The 23086-nt window shown below is 36.2% G+C and overlaps 1 protein-coding gene across 7 annotated transcripts in view; it reads left to right on the top strand.

Annotated features, from left to right (window-relative positions):
- The window catches only part of PALLD (palladin, cytoskeletal associated protein), a 187620-nt gene that overhangs the window by 3570 nt on the left and 160964 nt on the right, over positions 1-23086 (top strand). For all 7 annotated transcript variants that reach the window (XM_038136178.1, XM_038136182.1, XM_038136179.1 and 4 more), the window contains exon 2: positions 2322-3356. In XM_038136178.1, the coding sequence (XP_037992106.1) occupies positions 2323-3356 (1034 nt within the window). In that variant the 5' untranslated portion in view covers position 2322. The remainder of the gene's footprint in view (positions 1-2321; positions 3357-23086) is intronic.

Raw genomic sequence — 23086 nt, 5'->3', positions numbered from 1 at the left:
ATTCAAAATTTCTAATTATGATCTTATAAGCTACTTGATAGGGTTAGTGATACTTCACCTCCAGTTCACTGTGATTACAAGTTGCTCTAAAAGAATAGTGAGTTTCTGTATTACAGTATGGCTGAAAAAAGTCTTTCTCCTGGAAGCTTCCATTCAGCTCCCTAAAGCTAGACATATGAATCCATTTTCAGGAACCTTCTCACCAAGAAGGCTTATCAGCATTAGAAATTGCCAATAAACCAGCACATTTAAATCCATCAACTTTATCTAAATATCCAGGTATAGACTGATTCACTTAATTTAGACACCAGGCTTTGAAAATTATTATATATGTATCCATTATATTTTTCTAATGACAAAGCTGAGTATTGGGAAGAAATATGTTAATTCATAATACAATAATTTTAATCATCATGTTGGCAGGATAACAATAAGTAAAATTGTCCTCCTACCCATGAAACAGCCCATTGAAACATTAGAGCAGCTTGGTGTTGGAAGTCAGGGAAGTTTATCTGAGTATGCAATGTGTCACTTTGAGATGTGATCAAGCTAGGAACCAGTGAGTGTCAGATTTAAATAAAGATATAATTTGAAGTACAGATATTTACATGTTGTCTAAATAGCACCTTTGTTCATTTGAATGCAAAGTTTTTTTAAAAATCTAAGATTAAGGAGGGAAAAACTCTGCAGTTTTAACCCTCGTTTCCTGGGCATTCATCCAGTTTATGCCTGAACAGCTGAGCCTCTAGACCAACTGTTTGCTGGGCTTCTCAGATTCTTTCTTTAAAGCTGCTATGTGGTAGTCAGTTGTACTGTATATACTTTTTTAGATGTTGTTGACAAGAGATTGGCATGGTTGCTAAATTTGTTGCCCTGTAAATAAAGATAACAGGAAAGGAAAACGTAATCCCAGCAAATAATAAACTTATCACTGAAATCTATAAAAACATTTATCAAACCCTAAATGCTTTGGGTTTCTTAGACTTCTCTTTTATGTGTTGAGTTGCAGTCTGTTGGCAAGACAAAAAGGCATATCAAGAGATGCATATGCTAAGCCAAGAATTCCAATAATCTATCAGTCATTTAATGACTACATGCTGGGTAAGCCCTGGTTTAGTGACTACAGGTAATTGGAGCCTGCACAAGCTGATGTAAAATACATCCGAGTGCATCGCACGATTGTCAAGCCATTTCTCCACTATCAGCAGAGAATTAAAGGAAGATTTTTCTTTTTAAATCTTATGTAAAATTTTTTCTTGTAGAAATTATCATTAGAATAAGATAATTTTTCAGGGTAATTAAAACCACTGATGTTCAACTCAATTAAATGCTTTGCAGAAACAATAATTATGTTTCAGATATCATCAGCCACATCTAGTGACCAGTTAGACAAATGTATCTGAAACAATAATTATGTTTCAGATATCATCAGCCAATCTAGTGACCAGTTAGACAAATGCATATCAGCAAGGAGATTTTCAGGCCAGTCCTTCCCTTGGAGAAAGTGTGGTTTCCCTGATGTCTTGTTTCTTGCTGACTTTAAGGAGAATGTTCATCCTAATTCTGAAGTCATGTTGGGAAACTGGAGAGGTATAAATGCTTCTCTGCTTTGTGAAATTGGTACAAAATATACATTAGACACTTCCATTGAGCAGGATAATATATAGGTTGTGAAATCTATTTCTTCAGTGCTTTACTTCTAGCATATGTTAGCTTGATATTTCATTTTTCAGTGTTGAGGAAAGTGCTACTAAATTGGTAACAAGTTTAAAATGTTAGCACAATAAGTAAAATAATATTAAACACATTATCAACATTAAACAGAAAGGATAATTTGGAATTTCTAATCCAAATATTCTTGTGTGTATCCTCATAATGGTTTCAAGTTGAACACTCAGAATTTGATGGTTTAATGTCTGGAAGGCAATGTTATGGGAAAAAGAAAGTAAATATATTCCCAAAATGTTCATAAGGCTAAAACCAGGAAAAAAATGAAGCATAATAGAATTGATGCAAAACAACTAATCAGATGTGAAATAACAGCATATATACATATTGATCCAGTGGAGTCAAGATTGTGCTAGACAATATACAGGCAAAGGATGTCTTCATACTTCTGAGGGAAGATTCATGAGAAAAATTACTCCTAAGTGCTCTCATTTCCACCTAGACAATTTGCAGCCCTGGCTCATTCTAATAGAAAACAAGGTTTATGGTACATCATACACAATTATGTTCTGCTTATTTTACAGCTTTGTGTCTAGCTTATGGGAACTAGGATATAACTTTTTTCATTAAGGAATTGTTCTTGTGTCTTCCAGGATGCAAGACAGAAGCTGTGGCCGGGCATTGCCTCTTTCTTTAATGCTGAAGGAGACTTACTCTCCAGAAAGAGGCAGCAGTAAAGGATATCCTGAAAATATGTCAGAAGCTTCATCTTACCATGACTTTTTCTGTGATTCCCTGTCAGACACACAGAATGGTGAATTTTCAAATGAACTTTCTGCCTTCCTTACCCAGGAGGAGATAAGTAAGAGCCTTGACATAGCTCGAGAAGCCATTGCCAAGTCCGTGGAGGAGGATGAGAACACAGCACCAGACTTTACTCATTATCTCAACACCCCTCTTTCTAGCCCTTCAGAAACCCCTTCTTTCAGGGACACCGACCTGCATGAGCAAGACGCTTTACAGACATCTCAAGCAAGCAGTTGGACTTCATCTCCAAGTCATGTTCTCCCAAGGAATCAGAAAGAGCAATCCACTGCACCTCAGACAGAGGATAGTTTTGTCACAGTTTCTAAGAGACAAGCACCTTTTCTACCTGCTAGTCCCAGCTTTGTCAGAAGCCTGAAATATTCAGAGAAAAGTGGTCCATGTATGCCTAAGACAAGCCCGAACTCTGACTCGACATCACAGGGAGAAGCTCCTTTCAGGAACAAGCTGTGTGACAAAGCTGCCACATTCATAGAGGAGTTATCATCTATATTTAGACAGGCAGCAAAGACAAGAGGCCGTAGTCCCGATGGGGACTCTTCTTCTCCAGACAGTGGATACCTGTCACCTAATAAGAAACAACCAGCTTTAAGTACCTTGGTGAACCAGGAGTTTGACAAATCACATCAAGAGACTGAGCCTGAGGAAAAATTACCTGGAGTTCATCTGAATGGAGAACACTATTCTGGAAGGCGTAGCATCATGGAGAGCAAAATGGTCCTGTGCCGTCCCTTCATCAACATGGAAGAGCATGAACTTTCACCACCTCTATTCACTCAGAAGCTCCGGAGCCAGGAAGTTGCTGAAGGAAACAAGGTGTTGCTGGAGTGCAGAGTTGCTGGCAACCCGGTCCCTGATGTCAGGTAAGTGCTAAGTCACCAGATAGCATCACCTGATTGTGGAAGATACCTAAGGACTCGTGTGACAGTGACCTGCTTAGAGGCAGTCACATAAGAGCAGTCAATCATGCAATTTTACAAAGCACACAGAATAACATATTCTAATGCCCTTATTTCACTAGAATGTTTCACTCTGTTTGCTTGGGAAATTAAATTCTGCTTGATTTAAGAGCCACATGGCAAAATTAGAAACAGAATTGGCTCCAGCAACATTCTATGTGATTGTTACTTCATCAGTCTGGGTAAAAGAAGAGACATCTTGCTCCTAAAGAGCATATCTCAAGAAGATGATATAGTTTGTATTGCTGATTAATTGGAGTGTTTCCAAGATCCATGTAAACTGTTTTTCTGCATTTTAACTTGGGCAGAATCATAAAATAAGCAGGCTCTTAATGACTGAGGAAATGATTAATGAGAAACATTGCTAACATAATAGTTGATTATTGTAAAATCAAGTATACTTTTAAGTAATCACATCAGTATAAATAAATTTGTAACTTCTGTCTTGTTTCCCTTTTGATACACATAATTGTGCTATGTTAGCAGTCTGTAGATACAGCCATTTCTGCATTGTGGCAAATATGATTCATGCTAACCTTTTGGGCTCTTGCAAAGCTCCCTGACAGTCAAATTAATACACTTTCATGGTCCATTCCCAAATTTGTTTTATTAAATAATTATTAATAATTCTCCATCTGGCAATTGAAAGAAGTTACTAATAAAAATTACATTTTCAAAGTTTCCATTGAAAAAAAATTTCCCCCTTCGTCTCTATTTCATTATGGATCCTCAGGAGAGGAAAAATATGGTAGCTGCACCTCAAAAACTACTCGTTTCAGAAGTCGATGCACTTATTTTGCGTGTCCTTTCTGTAGTGACAGCGACTTGGCTGAAGAGGTCACTCACACACAGCACGGGCGGCACAGAGCCCTCGAGTGAGCGCCGCTGTGGAGCCAAAAGAGCAAAAACCAAGGCTCGCTCAGGGGTTAAGAGACAGCAAACACTTGAGCAGTGTTTGGGTGAGACTCCAAAGTCTGAATCTTGGGGAAAGGAGGGGGTTCTTTCCAGATGAGAAAGCATGCAGGAAAATATATAGTGGATTTTTATCTATAAAAGCATTACTGGGAATTCCTAAACAGTTTCATAGTATCATCTGGGCACATCACCGTCCTTCTTTTTGGATTTGAAAAGGAGTTTCATGGTGTAGCCTATATATATATCCAGTAAATAGTTAATTTGCTGCAGTGGAAAAAGACAAGCCTATTTAAAACCACCCACATATTGCAGAGCAAGTGAAGAATGTCTGTGCTACTTTCAGAAGTATCTTCTGTAAATGGGAGTTTTATATGGTTTAAAAATAAAGCAAAACATCAATGATACCATAATAGTTGACCATTCTCTTGTATTTTGGTAATGAAAATGATCCAGTTTTCTAAAGCACTTTACTTAGACAATTGTTTCATTAGACTGGGTTTCTGGTTTGTAATATATGTGGAAAACAATCTTCAGACCATAATCATATGAATTTAAAATATTTACAGTTTTCTGAATAAACTGGCCAGAGAAAAAAATGTGTAAAAGATATTAAGCTTTTTGTGAAGGTTTCTGAATAGGCCGAAAATAGGAATGGATATGAGGAAAGCTTTGTATTGCATTGCCAAAAGAAGAGCTATGGAACAAGCTGAACAGTTACCTGTGGGAGAAGTGTAAGAGCGAGCCATTTGGCACATGCAAAATCTGCTCAACAGGAGATGCAGACAAGGGCATGAGCCAGGGCAGCCATAGTCTGTACGTTTGCATATAGCAATAAAATCTGTAGAAACCAAGCTTCAGCTCTTCTGGTTTTCCCCAGAAAACTCAGTTTCGATAACATAGCCACTATAAAGGCTGTTTTTGGAACTCTGTGTGATAAGTGTAAATAAAGTAGAAAGCAGTTAGGCTTTTCGTGGGTTTTTTTGTTTTGTTTTGTTGTGTGTTTTTTTTTTGCCTCAGCTGGGAAGAAAACTGGAAGCCACATTTCCTAAAGTCATAAGGAAGTAACAATGGTGACAAGAAACTCACCAAGTTCTTATTTTGCCAGACACTCAAAAACTTATCTAGTGTAATAATGAATACTGCTGATATTTAAGCAGAATCAAGCACTGGCAACTATGAAATCATCCAATTGACACCAGAGCAAAAGGTCTTCAAAGGAGTCTACATAGGTTTTTCTGATCTTTTAGCATGATACTGCTTTTCTATGCCTCATATTTTATCCTGGACCTAAGTAATCTTTATAACTGGCTTTCTTCCCTTTTCATAGCTTTTTTGTAGCTAAACTTTCTAAGTCCTCAGCCTATACGAAGTTGAGCTAGAATACTTCTTTCTCCAGCTACTTTTCTTAGGAGGATAAACATAACAATGTTGCAGAATCTTAGTATAATTGAAGAAAACATCAAATGTAGTGTAAGGACACGATTTGAAGGTTACTTGATTAGGAAAGCCTCTTAAATTTTAAGTTCGTTAGATGTTCATAGCCATAAACAGCTGAAAGTAAAACAGTAAGAGTCATGGTTTGAGTGACAAAACTTGACCAAAATAGCTTTGTACTACAAATAGAAAAAAAGTATATTTTGACAGAAGAACTTACAACTATAATATTAGTGTTGAAATCCAAAAGAAAATAATCAGTTACATTTCAAGTATCATTAATTTTTTTTTTAAAGTTCAATGTCTAACTTATTAGTTCCGCTAGCAGAAAATCAGATTTCTTAAAATGAATATTTTGTCACTGGTCAGAAGAATTCTTATATTTCTGTAAGATTCCAGATTCCAGCCGAAGACCTTGGAAGGTACAGAGTGATTTGAAAAGTTCTAGGATAACTGCCTTCTGAAGAAGGTCTAAACCATGTAAAATATAAGTTGAAACAAAATTTCTATTACTCTCAAAACCAATTTATCAGTCAGTAGCTGTCCTTCAAAGTGCATCAGCAATGCTGTGTTTAAAATACTTATATTAGCCTTGAGCTAGCTAAAGCAAATCCCAGCTGGGTGTGACTTAGACCTCTTCAGCATTCGCCTCACCACCTGAATATTTAATTGCTTCAAAGCCTGGAGCTGTAAGCTGTGATTAAAGTATTTTCTGAGGTCTACCTTGAGCTGTAAGCTGTGATTAAAATATTTACAGATATTCACCCAGCTTCTGTAGCATAAGAGGTATTGAAATTTTTGTGCAAAATATATTCTTTTCCTTTTTCCACAGAAAATTGATGCAAAAAAAAAATCCCAATCAAAGCTAAAAATAAGGCACTTTTCACATACTACATGACAAGAACGAGGTTTCTTTGCTTTAAGAAAATAATTTGCTCTCATTATAATCCTTTTCTTCTTATAAGTGCTGTTTGTCTAGATTTGACTGTAACAAATACCCAAAATCCCCACCTAGAACCATTACTTGCAAGTAACCCAGAACTGTTCTTAGAAAATACAGAAACAAATGCAAAGTACAATACAAAAATTTATAATAAAACCAAATAATGTTGACTTCTACAGCTTCAAAATCTTACCCACTTTTACAGTCTTTAAAGGCTTTGAAGCCTAAAAACACACAATAAACTGTGGCACCACCATGGTCCACCCATCAGGCACAGATGCAAAGAAAATTGGACATCAGATTAAGTCATGCTTAACACAAATCTACACAGTTGTGTAAAAACCCAAGTGTACAGGACAACAGTGATTAAACTGCCTACACAGCAACTGGTAGTTTTAAGTCTTGGAAACTTGGTAGTTTTAAGTCTTGAGGTGTCCCAGATGTAGTTTCTGCTTCTTTGCTGGACTTGATTTGAGGTAGGAAAATCAGTGGTTTAGAGATAGAATTTAGTTTTATTTCTTGAAGTCTCTTATGAGCAGATTTTGTAGTTGTAGTGAAACACCAATTCTTTGGTGGGAGATAGAGATGTTCTACTAATTCTAAAATGGCAAGGCTTTAGTACTACTTACTTTTATAAAATGTGAATAGTTATTTATGTATGTATGGTAATGGGACATACTTGACCATTCTAGGTGTCCTTAGTTAAAACCAAAACCTGTTTCATCAGTGTGTTCCTTGCTTTCTTGTAGAAACTCTTTGATAGTCATTGTTGTGCTACTTTTTTATTTGTAGAATCTTAACTATTTATGTTAGATTTCAGAATTAGATGGTGCAGGTCTTGCTTTTAAAATATTCTCATTAGCTTATATACATACTTGTATTATTCAAGATGGAAATTTTAGTGAGGATATTTTATGATGAACTTGTTTAAAGTATTTGATAATTCTATTTTTTTTGCTTGACCCTGACCAAAATTCGCTTCTGAACAATGAAATGCTTAATGTGTCTCAAAAACAGAGTTTAGTAGATTACAAGCATTATGTTAGCTACAGTGATTGCAGAAATAATTCATAAAAGATAAGGATATATTTTGTGTGGGAGGAGAGGGCTCTTGTGACTTGAAAATCAGTAACAACTATATATATGTCTTATGCAATAAAAAAATCAAGTCCTGTATTGAGCTTTGAGGTGATTCTTACCTGAGTCCCAAAATCTCATATTTTGCTGTTAGAATTCATCTAAAATACTTCCACAGTTTATGCAATTGTTTCTGCTCCATAATTTCAGTGTTGTTAGAATTCTTTATTGATATCTAGAACAGTGCAACAAGAAATAGTGGTTTTCTTATTATGCAACCTTTTGTAAATAATAAGGTTCTCCAGAATATCTTGCATTTATTTCCTAGGGGTGATAATTCATGAAGCTAGTTGTCAAATTGCTCACAAATATAAACAGTTTTCTTATATTCTTCCCATAGTTTTCTCTATTAAAATGTTTTTCCAATAAACATATTTTTATACAGAAATCTCTCATAGTTCTCTATTAATCTTTTCAGAGCAGAATCCTGCTAATCTGTCTTCTTACTAGCCTTTTGTAAACAGAGAGTGCTTGTTAAGAATGGAAGAATATTCTTGTACCTAAGGAGTACCTTGGATCAAAAATGTTCTGTTTGCAGATCTGGATGTTTTTCTGTGTATGGAAGGAGCATTAACAACCATCTGAAAGTGTTAACAGCATTCTTATTGCTGAGATTAAATAGAAAAATGTTATTAGCAATTTTAATCTGGCAGTACACTCTTTTAAGAAATCTGCTCAACCGTAATATGTTGTCCTTAAGTATTTTATTTACATGCAAATGAACATAAAATATCTTCAATATCGTTCCCTTTCATATCAATATGAAAATTGTATGTCAGCATCCTCAATATTTTTCTGTCACAATAATATTTTTTATTTCTCTTTATCAAAAATGTCTTCTTTTGTTGGGCTCTTTTCTTAATTTACAAGTCAACATAGTAGCTATTTGCAGTTGAACTTATTATTCTTTTAGCCCTTCTTCCCTTCTCATTTATTTCCTTTTATACTTTTTGTTTATTGGACCATACCATGCTATTCTTAGGTCTTTTGTTTGTTTGCTTTTGCTGATTTTCAGGTAAGGCCTGGCCATCTCCAGGCATCCCTGGAGTTTGAATTTTCTTTCAGAGCAGATCTGGAATGTAATGAAAGTCACCTCAGTGACTTGTGAAACTGCTCCTTAATTCTACTTGTCTTAGAACAGTGCTCTGGACCAGTGGGCTTTGCTGGGGAATCGAGGGGTAATAGTCCAGCACAAATGGTAAAGCTATTGCAGTGCAGTGGCTGCCCGTAGGGATTTGTGGCCTGCAGGTATCGGGTAGATAGCGTGCATCTTTCAGATATGTCCTTTTCCATTCTCCATTCATTCTGTAGCAATAAGAAGCCATACACTCAGGATTGTCTGCATCTGGGGAAAACACACAGTGGAGTTAAGGCCTGTGTAGGTCATTTACCCACCTGCTTTAAAAAACAGTGAGGCCTAGCTGAGCAATGCTAGTAGTGCATCAGTTTTCTTAACTTTAAAGTAATAGTTCTTTTACCTTAGAACCACTTGGAAAGAAGATTTGCCAAGGTGCTCCTTAAGAACAGCATTTGGGAGACTCTTGTGTATGATTGTCTGGTTGCAGAGAGGGGGCAGAGCTTAGTGCCATGTGGGTGTAGCCAGGTTGTTACTCTATAGGAATGACTGGTTACAGCCTTGCTCCGTCTGTTCGTGGGTGTACCATATGCGCTGCTGGTCAAGATGTTTTTCCAAGTAGGGAGAGGTATTAGGATTGCTTTGTTGATGTACTACTTGATATTGTTCTATTACATGGTAGTGTCAAGGACGGTGAGGGTCATTAGGATGTGTATATTCAGTGTTGTTCACCTGGCCTAGTCTTGTCTGATACCTCTGGGTATTCATCAATAATCATACCCAGTCTATAGGAGGAACAGAGGAGGAGGATTTTCTCCAGCCTTCCACTCCGTTCTCCTCCTTCAGGACTGCTATAAAAAATTTTGAAAATTTTGGATTCTCTTTAGATGTTAAGAAAACCATCTTTCACTAAATTGTTATCTCAACCCATAGGTTCTGCTCCTATCCCTCCCTCACCAGAAGGGGCAGGGGAAAGGGGAGTGGCTTATTAAGAGTTTAATAAGAATTAAACTTCTTTGAAGGGGTGAGGCTTTTTTTCCTTGCTTTCCTGTCTAACACCATAGAGTACAATATTTAAAGCGGGTACCTGGAATTCATGGCTCTTTCCTATGTGAAATGATCTTTACAAAGATCAGACTGTGATAACAGGATAATTTATATAGATCTCATAAAATAAGCAAATTGCTAGAAAACAGACAGAGCAATCCACTGATGTTACAAAATGAATATTTAAAGATCTTAAAGAATGTGTGGATGTGGTTGGGAAGGTGGCCTATGGGAACACAAACTCTTTACTTGCTAGGTTTTGTAAAAGCCCCAAGGAGGATCTGTAGATTCTGGACACTGGGGTTATTCTTATGTTTGGTTTATTTATTATCTCTCCAGAAGAGTTTTGACTACAAGATGTAAGCATTTCCTCATCTTTGTTACACAGGCTCTGTGGATCACCAGGCTCTCTTTCTTTGGAGCTGTCATTTTTCATGAATGTGGAAAAAGCTCTTGTAAACTGTGTGGTTTAAAAGTTTCATTTTTTGTTTTTGTTTTTGTGCGTGGCTTTTTTCATCCTGAAATCAGAAGAATAAAGCCTGTTAGGTGCATAAAGATGTGTGCTGCAAGAGGCAGTTGTAAAAACAAAGGAATAGTTATTGGAACTAGAATTACTCTCCTAAACTGGAATTAGGAAGAGAATTCCAGCTCAAGTACTTTATTTTTCTCTGTTTGTGAATGCCAGTGTCTCTGGTTTAGTTTTTCTGATTGCATTAGTGAAACTTTAAAAACATCTCAGTTCACTTCTTTATTCTTTTATTCTTCTTTTTCTGCCTGTCAATGAAAGAATGCAGATCTAAAGTTCCTTGCTAATGCTCCCAAAATAAATAACGTATGGACTAGTATTTATAAAAAGACTCAAAGATTAGATGAAAATGTTATCAAAATACTTGATGGCTAACATGAAAAGCTTAAAAGTAAAGTAATAAAAATTATGATGCTATCTGCATAGTAGAAAAAACATAAAGGACTTTTGCCTTGTATTTACATAGGAATTGGATGAGACTTGGATGAACTTGGAAATAATGTGGCACCACATGTCTTTAGAAAACTCTTTCACTACACGAGCTTTGTCCATGTTAAACATTTTTAGTTTTAAAACAAAGTTTAATTGAAGTAGTTTTAAAATACAGATTTTCCACAAAAGTGGAGCTGAAACAGTGCCAGAGGCAGAATTCCAAGAGGCTGCTTTTACTTCATGTTTCAGAATTTATTTGTATAAATCTTATATGCTGTCTCAGGGCCTTTTCAGTATTGTGCAAAGCATCAACAGTCAAGAAGTCTGGCAGTGAGGAAATACATCAGCAATCTGCTTGCCATGGACTAATTGAAAGTGATCTGTGAAAATTAAAACTAAATGTAGAGGTTAAGTAGAACAGAGGCAGGAATGAACTGACATGATCTAGGCCTATTTTACTTGTACTGAAAGAGAAGAAAAGCATAGTGAGGCTTTTCGCAGAGAAGTGTTTGAAGTAAGTAATTCTGGCATCATTACTTATCAATGTTCAACAGGTATGAAGTGCCATTCCAAATCCCATTTAAAATATCATGCTTAATACACTTTGACATGTTTGCTCATTTGCCTAAAGGCAGTACCACATCTTGGGTTGTTTTAACCTTCTTACGGGCAATTATAGCAGTTTATTAATGTTACTTAAACAGGACATATCTTTTTAAAACACAATACATTGCTTTATAAATATAAATTAAGTAAATACAAGTATAACTTTGAAACTTGATGCTTTAAAAATTCTATCTAATAAAAATATGTCATGTCTGAAATATGCTGTGTAAATGCATTCTTGGCAATGTGAAAGCTACCTTTAAAGATATGGATAAAGTAATTGAACAAACAGGACTTCTCTGCAAACATTCATAGCTGAAAATGTTAAACTTCAGTTTGGGCTATTAGAGCTGGCAGGACTTTGAGGGAGGTAGAAAAGGCTATGGACTAAAAGCTTATAATAGAACAAATATAGAAGAGAAATTGTTAAACAGCAGTGAATAATGAACTTATTTTATTGATTCTGGGACCCATCTGGAAAGTGTGTTTTTTCTAACAAGTTTTATAGTTTGATAGGGCTCTGTTAAGTGGGCTGGAACCGTGGTTCATTTACTAATAAATGGACTTGCCTTTCCAGCCCATGCAATGGTGAAAGAAAGAGTAAAGGAAATTCCCTTGTCCTCCTATTCCCTGTAACATAGGAAAATAAACAAGTCATGGAATTATAGGATATCCTGATTTGGAAGGGACCCACAAGGATCATTCAAGTTCAAGTCCTTCTCATAGTATCCATATTTCCTTCCCTGAGCAAAAAGATATAAAGAAAGCAGGAAAACTAAGGAGTTACCTATGGAGGTTTTTATACCTTGTACAATTTTGCTCACATTTGGAGGCGTGTGGTGGGGGAAGAACATCAAGTAGACATTTTATGTTGTCATGAGTTTTCACATTCCACATGCTTGAGAAAAAAAGTGAAGATTATAGATTATTTGGGATTTTTACACTTTGGGATATTTAAAAATTATGTCGTTATGTAGTGGGGAGATAGAATTTCCTTTAAGATAGAAGAATGAACAAAATTTGGAAGCTTAGCTTTGTACAGAATAAATCTTTACTAAGATATTGTCCCTTTAGAGAGTTAAGTGTTTCTTAGCTTTTGTCGTCATGAAAAACTTTCACATGCATTAATTTAAGAAATGTACTTAATTTCTATTTCTGTGCCTCTGTAATTTGCCTTATCTGAAGTGACTCACAAAAGGGGAACTGATCAGTAGGTATAGGAAAATATTGCAAACAGCTGAAACACTGAGGGACTTGTTTGAGTATTGAAAACTTGCATCAATATCCGTATGATATCTTTCTATAAATCAGGAAATTAGCATACTTCTTAAATAAGTAGCTCATCTGGATAGAGAAAAGGCGCTGTTTTATTAAATAAATCAAGAGGAATAATTCAACGAGATAATTTCACCTGTATTTACAAAGGGAAAGTTGCAGAAGGGCGGAATGCCTGTACAGCAGTATCTCATCTGATGTACTGAATTACTGCATGTTCAAAGTGTGTCTTACTGACCTGTCTCCAAGAACCTCATTGCCTTCAAGTAGTGTGCTACCAGTTGGTGTGATACTACTCAGCATAAATGAGTACACAGCTTAGGACTGGGAGTAGTATGAACTTGAATAGGTCTGACTTCCTGTGGGAAAGGGAAATAAGTTAAAATGCCTGGGGATTGGAGGTAATTAACAGATAGAATAACTCCTAAAATACTGGGGTTCTTTTTTTTTTTTTTCAGCCACCTGCAGGTAAAAACAGAGACAGGGAGATTTAGGATTAGATTCAGGATAGATTTTATGAGACTAAAATTTTTCTGCCACAAATCTGATATGAAGACATAGCTGTTATGTTTCCTTTAGTCTAATGCTAGCATGCTGCTTCAAATCAAAGTGATTCATTGTTTCATGTTATTAATATTATGTACTTGCAGTTCATGCATACATTAGCATTGTAAAAATAGCTTTCTTTGCAGTTATGCAGTGCCTTTCACGTGAGCACTGCAGTGCTTTATAAAAACAGTTTGTAGAATATGTGAACAGCTTTTCTTTATCTCCTCTTATGTGATAAAGTTGTACTTTTCAGGTGGCCAAGGGAAAAAGTTTAGACAAATAGAATTGCTCTCTCATTTATAGTACAACTGATGGGCACCTATTGCTAACTGTGAACTCTTTTAATATCACAGAGAATGTGAGCACATTGCTCTTAGAGCAAGTCATTCAATCTAGACTACTGGTTCCCCATTTTCAAGTGAGACTAAGAGAATTTATCCCAATCTTTGTGAAAACCAAATTCAATTCTGTTTTTTTGGGAAAGGCCCATATTCAGGCCATTTTTATGGGACATGTTATGAATCTCCTATGAACTTGAGTGAATTCACTTTTCCAACTTAAACACATTACCTGATAAATCTATTATTGACTCTGTTTTGTACAGAGCCTTGCCAGATCCCCTTACCCTCCACCATCAATGAAACTAGCAGTTGCAGTAATCTTGGTAGACCTAAGCATGTTTCTTTTTTTTCTTTTATTTTTTTCTTAAAAAAAAATTATCTTGCTAATATTAACATTTGCATCAGGGATTATTACAACCTGAAACCTGACTCAGTGTTGTAGTAGGGTTTATACAGCTGCAAAAACAAACATAAGACAAACAAAAGCATAGCAGTCTAGAAACAAAAGTCTTCACTCAAGTTAAAGTTCTGTTTACACCCAGTTTACATGGTGTTCTATTAAATTTGCTTTTCCAGTCCACAGGAGTTTTGAGAAACAAGCTGAAGGCAAAACCATTGTTCTTTAAATAGGTTGCCCTTTGCTGCCTCAAGAATTGTAGGACCTATACCAAGGTACATAGATCAGAACAATTTATCCATCTTAGTGCAATTCAATTTCTGCTTTTTTTACTGAAATTTTCATCGTGGTGGCTGGCAACACTGTAGCTGCACTTTTGGCAGCTATGTGTCCTTACCCATGCAGTAGCTTCAATAGATAAGGAAAGTCAGAGACTAAATAAGCAACTCCTGATTCCTTAGAAAGGCTCTCCACACAGCTAATAAAGATTCTTGGAATGCAAATGTCTGACAGTGGGAGATATGAGGAACCACAGACCCTATGTGCGGCTCTTCCCATATATGACTAAGGCATTCTGTGAATTGGCAGTGCAAGAAAACTACACTGCATGCAAATGAAATGAAAGAACTGAAGAAACAGCCACTGCTTTGGAATGCTAGAGAGGCCTAAGGCACAGCCTTTACTGGAACTTTTTCTTTGCTAGTACAATCTGGTTTTGGCATCTCTTTTAGGACTCCACTGCTATCATCAAAAATCTTACCTCCTGCTCATAAGTGATGAAGCTGAGGCTATCGGGAGCAGATTTAGAAGGAATACTACAATCTGACTCCTTTTCTGCCCGTCATATTGTCTTTCAATAGAAATATCCTTTACTTGTTTCTATTAATCAAACAGCGAGTAGAACATGATAAAGATACATAGAACAGATGAAGTTCCTAGTGTTTTACTGTACACTTTTTGTCTATATTTCTAATGGAGTCTTGTGCTTTAGAAATTGATTTTAGTAATTTACAAAAAAATACTTTTTTTCTTTTTTTGTGGAAAAGCATTTACTACTACTATCTGTGCCTGTCCTTTTTTGCTTTTACTAAAACCTGTATTTCAAGTAACAGCCACTTCTTTTCTCAGAAGGGCACTTATCTCTGAGAAAGAAAGTGCCTTCATAACCCTTTATGTCTGTCTACCAACAGTCTTCATCTCTTCCTACTTTTTCCTTTAGGTATTCAGAAAATTTTCTCTTTCACAGTATAAAATAGTTCCACTCATGCATAAGATCCAGAATCTAAATCTAGGGATATTTCTTCCTCAGATTAGGTCTGGTTTTTAAATATAATTTGGAGATCGAAGCAGGCTATGGAAACTTGCCTGCAGGTGTGTTGATTAGAACAAGGAAGCTCTATCATGTGTTGCAAGGTATTTTACCAAGATGCTAATTCTGCTCCCACTAGAATACAATTAAGACTTTCAAATAGTTGTACCTCTACTTTGGCCTCTTGCTGTCTTTTTGTTTCTTTTTAACTGCCTCAGCTGAGCTAGTACATTTAGTTACATCGAACGTAGGCTGTCCTCCATTTCCAAAGAGTGATGCTGATTTTTCTTGTCTTCCCACAAATAGAACAAGTCCGCCCTCAATATGAAGTTCTTGATATGTGAAATGTGTTAAGACTTTCATCAAAATGCTGTTCTGTTGTTCTTTAGAAGAACTCTGTTTCTTTTAGGTGCTTAGTAAGTTTTCAACCTTTGAATTCTTTCTTGATTACAGTTTGGTGAGTAGTGCACAGGGCATAGCTTCACACCATTTTATTTTTGCCTTGTATATTATATTGGTTCTGTTTTCTTTCTTGCTCATTTACTCCTAGTAAGTAGCACAAATACAGTTTCTTAGTACCTTTCCCTGTACTCAAAATGGAAACCATCTAGTTAGTTATATAATCTCCCTCAAAATAGTTGGTCATATAGGAGGCATCTAATAATAGTCTTTGAACAGAAATTCTTTTTTTCCTCATTGGTCATTAAAAAACTGTGACTGAATTCATGACCGACTTAAAAATAAGTAAAGATTACAAGATCCATGTGGACATTAAGAATGGAAGCATCAAAAACTTTGAATATGTGAAATCAATTCTCAAAGATACTGGAGCATGGGAGCCGGGGGGGGCTTTTAACACTATTCCATTACCCATTCCATGTATATTACATATATATCTTAGGTGTAAACATGGCATTGAACTTTTCATTCCAGTCTTGAGAAGTGTAATGCTAATTCTTAATGCCGGCTATCTGAAGCAGAAGGGATTTCAGTGGTGACTTAACACACATGTAATCTTTGCTATAAAATAATTGTTTGCACCTTTGTTTAGAGTGACAGTAGGCTATTTAAAATGTGAAGTTTCTTTGTTCTGCAGTGTATCAAGGGCTAACATAATCTTCTTCGGGGGACATGTCACTGTCAATCTCAGGGAAATTCACTTATTTTGCCATAAAGAACTGTGCTTTGCTTTTCCTTACTTTAATAAAAATAAATAAAAAAATCAAAGCTCCAAAACAAAAAAAAAAAACAACCTGCCAAACAAAAAAACCCCAATAACAACTCCCTCCAACAAAAAACCAACAAAACCCAGCAACAATGGAGCAAATTGCATGGTATATTGAAGATTACTGAAACAAACATGATGGAAATTAAAACAAAAGAATAGTGGTTGACATACATGAGCATATTTCTAATCCATTTTAAGAAGATGCTATTTATTCAGTTTTAAGACTAGATGTTTCTGTGAGGGCTTTAATTAGTCATTTTCCATGTTTATTTCAGTGAATGCAGGTTTCACATTGTGCTTAGTGTATCACCAGTGTTATATGAACTTTATACCCCCAAAACAAAATGAATATATGAATAAGTGCAAATGAGATTGCAATGAGATTGTCGTCTGTTTGAAGTCCTATGAGGCAGTTTAAAGAACTACTGTGTTGTTTTTAAAAATAATAAAAAAAAAACAACTACTTAACACACAGTATCAAATATTCAATCTGGCACATATCATCTTGACTTCCAAGAAAACCTTGTATTGTGAGCCAAAGGGAAAAGGAGGAGGAGAATTTCTGAGGCTTCTACAATACTGCAAGCAGCTGGTATTCTAAAATTAATCTTTCTTGCATAAGCTGAAGCAGGATAGCTTCAGCTATAAGATCAATTATATCAGATGTTCTGCTAGGTTTATTTAGTGAATCTTATAGAATAAAACTGAACCTTTTCTCAGCTTACTGAAGAATGGAATGACAAAATCTTTGAGATTGATCATTTAGGCTAGAGGGAGATTAATTTCTGATAGATGCAGTTCTTCTGCATAATAGCTCTGGGAAAGTTTTAAATTATTCCTGCTAGTTATACTGCTAGTTATGCACAGTTTGGCAGGGAGGGGAGGAAAGATCACTATTTTAGTACTGCCTTTAATGCAAGCTCTTGTACTAATGAGTTCTCTTAAACCCAAGGTACTGAGTAAGTAGAAAAGCACCATATGTAGAAAAGGACTCCATTGCAAAGGGACTTATTTCAGGCCCGTGATAAGTCTGCAGTCATATTTTGCAATGGCTTGGAAGTGTCCAGTTCTCTTTTATTAGTTAAGTAAAGCAAGAGGAATTTGCATGGTAGATTGATTTTGAAGCCTGTCAATGTTTAAAGAGAGCAAGCAAGAGACAGGAAGGCTCTTGACTGTTATTTCAGTATTCTGACAATCTTTCATACTTTAAAGCTTCAACAAAGCAAGCATGTTGCAGAATTAGTTCCAATTTTAAAATACACTTTATCATAAACATGGTGCCATAAACAGAAAGCTAGGAGACTGATTTCAAGAGTCTTACGGATTAACGTATTTTCCACTTATTTCTCAAGTCTTAAACTCTTGTAGTGAAACATGGGCACCAGTGAGAGATAACTGTGAGTCAGGGCAAGCTAGTGAACAGAAAAGAGCTTTACCTTTTACCTGATGTAATGAGCTTACAGAACCAAAGAAATCTGTAGTACCACAGACATCATGGTCCCTTAGTTACTGATTCTCCTAATGGACCACAAAGATATAACATGATGCAAGAAAGGCAAGTATCATTCAGGCCTATAAGCATAAGGCATTGCTGGTTGGATGGAGCTTGGGGTTTGCAATATGATGTTGTTGTTGTTGTTGTTGATGATGATGATGATGATGATTATTATTATTATTAACTACTATTACTTCTCCTAATCTTGTGATAGTGTTGCCATTTTCAACAGACTTGAGTTTTACTGCATTTTTGTAGCTCTGCTGCACCCTAACTATAGCTACCTCTCATCTGGAATATAGAACTTCATAAAGTCACTCTGTGGTAGAGAATTACTATGACAAGGCTGTGGTGGTTGTAACCAGAGCATCAAGTCCCATTCCAGAGCTACCATTAGAGTTTAGAACTCCTGACCCCTTTATTCTGCTGCATGTTAACGAATCTGCCTGTGCCTGCTGAAGTCTGCCCCACACATACAACAGATGTTGTTATGAAAAGGTGATAGTATACCATGCTTTCACAATACACCATGTCTCTCATGCAAACCTCTGTATTGGCCCCTTGATGATCAAAAAGCCCCATTTCTTCCAGGAAGACAAATTAGAGATGCTCTGTGTAATTTCACTAAACCCAGCAAGTTCTGTAGAGATTCCCTTGTCTTGGTTTGAAAACAAAACTGCTTTTTTTGTTACTTTTCTGCGGGAATCAGGAAAGGAACTTGATGTGAGAAAAGCAAATGACAATTGTTGCAAGTTTTTTGAAAGTATCTGAATGGTTTGTCTAATTTGCATGTGGTTATATTATTTCTGTAAGTACCTCTTCTAGATTTTGGATGTAGAGAAATAAAACTATCCTTTCACTTAATATTTGAATTCCTTTCACTTTTCTCATTTTATGTTTCATGAAACCTTATAGCCTGAGAACCCTTTGAGAGTAGTCATCATAGATCTAACAGAATACTTTTGATATTTATCACAGCATGAAGGCAAAATGAAGAAATGCTGAGATTTAATGATGTTTTTCTTCAGAGCAGCTACTAAAAAATACCAATGGAAAAAATGTTGGTCTGTGTTAGGGCCAAATATTGTCTAGAAAGGAAGTGTTTTGATTACATTGTAGTAGTATGAAATATTACCTAAATAATGAAAGGCAAAAGGTCTCTTACTATATAATCTCTTTGGCCATCAGCCAGAGCAGGAAATTTTCTCTGGGAGAGTGAAGGTATCGAGTAACTTGAAAAGTAATATATTTTTAAAGACACTAACTTCACTTCACACTGCTTTCTAGAATTAGATTGTCACCTTAAAGAGAACTTCTTGTTTGAAAAGTCGACTGCAGTCTAACTCTTTTTTGGTATTTATTTAAAATATGCTTTAATTGGATAGGGAGGAGGGGGAAAACTACAGAATACCATCGTTTTAGTAAGAACCTTTATTACTAGTGAATAGCAATATACTGGGAAATATACTAGAGAACAGCATATATTATTCATGACTATAGTACAAATGTGTCATCATAAAGTCAAACACTCAAATACCATATTTGCAGTATTTCACTTAACAGAACTGACTCTTGGCACAGTCATTGTCAGCAATAAATCCTGAAAAGTTCAGTGATGGGTCCTGCAATTATATTCTGCTTCTCCTGTTTATTCTACCAAGTGAGTTTGTTCACTTTTTTGAAAGTCTTTGTGGCAAGACCATTGCATGAATGAATCTATATAGAGCTAAGGCAGGAGGAGCGCAGACAAAGGGGAAGGCTGTAGATGGTTGGAGGGATTTCAAATCAATCTTGAAAGGATTTTGGTTACTGATTGAACCTTTAAAAGAACTGTTATTTATTGTATAGAAAAGTTCATGCTGCTAGAATTTGAACAGCGAAATAGGGTTTTGCTCAAGACAGTTGCAAATTGTTGACTACTATTCTACTTGTGGGACAAAGCTACCACAATATGTTATTATGTACTAAAAAAAGTTCTGTGTTCTGTTTCAGAAAGCATAGCAGTTTATAATGCTTTTGAAATGTCACTACCTGTATTACATTTGCTATATGATTTGTGATAGTAGTTTTTTCTTGTCTCAGTGAATAATTGAATAATCACAATATTCATGTACTTCATGGTGAAGTAGAGGGAGGTAGACTGAGACACAAACATTCTATTCTATCAAAGCAGCCTGATCCACTCTCTTGCTCAAGTAGGATGGATGTTGCAACAGAAAGTGTCTTGTAGGAAATGTGAAATTCCTTCTTCTTTATCAGTCTTGTGCAGTTCTACCATGGGTAACATGGGAGAATCAGCATCAGTCCTGCCAGTTCTGTGTGCATTCTGGTTCATAATGCTAGATACTGTAATGACATCACATCATAAATTATTTCTTTGGGGGCATCCACACCTCCCTTAATTGTTTCTGTCCTTTGAAGACTTGCTGATTACAGCTTCATTATCCCTTAACTTCAAAAGTCCCATCCCATTAAAAGGTTCTGGGAAGGATTTTGTGACTGCTAAGGGTGTGGGATTTTTAGGTTTTTTTTCTTTTTAAGAGAGGAATGAGCAGAAAATTAGGTGTTTAATTTGCCTGAATTAAAATAAAATGATGCCCAGTAATATATATATTATCCTGCCAGTTCTTTAGGGCATATTTTGAAATTTGATACAGGGCAACCTTTGTGCTAGAGATGTGCCTTTTGCCACTCCTATGAAAATCCGCTCAGAGCTGGCCAAGTTGCAACCTGCAATTCTTTCTGGATTTGTATGTCGTTCCATGATTGAGGAATTTTGCCCTAAAGCAAAGATTATGTATTGTACTTGCTATGTTCATCTCAGAACCCAATCCAAGAAGCATAAACCTTTACAAGCTGGTGGATTTCTATGCTCTCCATTAGGCTAAAGAGACTGGGACAGTTTGAAGAGAAGCTTTGGCCGGGTGTATAGGGTGCTCCTAGGATCAGCACTGAATGACAAGAGGCCACTGTCAGAAGCTGTGAACAAGCTGGGAACTGACCACACAAAAGCTCTTGAAAACCAGGGCAAGAGAGAAGGACTGAGTGCCTGGTTAAGAATGCTGGAATTGCAGTCCAGTAAGGATAAATGGAAGGAGATGGAAAACAAAGAAAACTGAATGAGAGGTCAGGAGGCTGTGCTAGGAAATGTGAAGTACATGGTTAAGGCCTGCCTATACAAAAAGATAGAGCCATATAAAGGATGGAACCAGGATGGGTGGGGACAAAAGCATTCAACTCTCACTTGCTGTTTAGTAAGAATTTCTAGATGTAGATGAAAACATTCTGATGTGATTTCATGCCTTTTGTAATGTTGTATGATAGAACTTACCTTGTTGGCTTGTTCCAAGAAGCATAAAAATGCCTTCAGTTCTAAATAATTATTGATGTTATGAAGTCAGGGACTCAAAATGCAGAAAACCAAGTTTCACTCAAACAGTACACTACATGATGTAGTTTTATAACCACATATGCCACCCCCCCTGCCCCACATGGTCTTATTCAGCAGATACAGTAGAAGGGCAAAATCAAGAAAGGAATTTTGTGGGATTCATTGCTTTTTTTTTGTTGCTGTAGCTGGGAAACTAGGTATTGAATGAATACTGAAGATTACACATGTTATTCTTGGTAATGAGGTCGGTGTTTTCAGCTGCAACTGAAACTAATAGAAATTCTGCTCTAAATACATCCTGCATTATTTGCTCTCTGAATAAACCAGCTCCTAAATATTTCATATTGAATTTTGCAATCCCCTTTGCTAAGCAGTGATAACACTTTTTATATCATTGTTTATTCTGAAAAGGAGTTGCTAATGAATTGTTCATGTAGAGGGAAATTAAAAGAAAACAAATACTTATAATAGTTTTAAAAGTAGGTAGACATTATATAGCAAAGAAGTCCAAATGTTGTTTGATGAAATCAAGGTTCTGAAGGAGATTGAACAGGAATAGGCATGGATATATAAAGTTAAGGAAAATTGCAAGGGAACAAGCTCCTTTCAGTCTCTCAGATCTTTGTTCTTGCCCCTCCTAAAAAAGCCTGGTAATGAACAGTCTCATCCTTTCCTCTCCCTAACACCATTATCTGCTCAGCTGATTCTCTCCCGAGTATGTGTTTGCTATTTGGCATTTCCTAGCATCTGAGTGCTTAACCTCTTAGCAATGCTTTTTAATGCACTAGGCTTGTATGCAATGCCTTTTCTTTCCAAATATAATACTGAAAGCTCAGAACCCTCTGTCAGTCATTACTCATGAGATGCACAAAGTCAGCTTGTCAGATATACAGCTGCTCCAGCTAACTTTAAAAAACCCAATAAACTGTAAAATTATTTTTAGAATGATTGTTTAACCTGTGGTTGGAAAATATTAAAATACAAATTCAGTGTGCCTTTTGAAAAAACATGAGGCATCATTCTTCCAAATCTGATAAAAAGAAAGGCCAACAACAATGGTATGTCAATAAAAGTTTCTCCTGAGTGTATGGTTGCGAGGCATGAGTTTAACATTCTCCAAGCACATAAAAATGACCTGTTTTACCTGTGGGGAGTATTTTATCAACACATTTTATTTAAACAATACCCATTCTTATCAACCAGAACCAGGTTCAGTCTTGTTAATGGGATGAATTGGCAATGACTTCTGTCTACATAGCAACCAGCAAATATTGTTCTAGTGGTCCAGAGCAGCCAGCAAGAGGCGAGGCACTCTGGGGCAGCTTTACTCATGCCCATAGCACTGTGCTGCAATTCCTCCTCCTGACAACCCCCTCCCCATTTCACGGATGTGAACATTTTTGAGTATGATCTCATCTGAAAGTCTCAACTACTTGGCACTTTTATGACAGGAAGGTATTACAAAGTGCTGAGTCTTGCTTCATGACGAATTTAGGTAGGAAGCAATTTTAATTTTCTGTTGTTAATGACTTAC

The sequence above is a fragment of the Motacilla alba genome, chromosome 4 (genome assembly GCF_015832195.1).
Source record: "Motacilla alba alba isolate MOTALB_02 chromosome 4, Motacilla_alba_V1.0_pri, whole genome shotgun sequence".
NCBI classification, from domain to species: Eukaryota; Metazoa; Chordata; class Aves; order Passeriformes; family Motacillidae; genus Motacilla; species Motacilla alba.
Note: the sequence above shows the minus strand (reverse complement) of the source record. Positions and strands in the feature narration are given on the sequence as shown.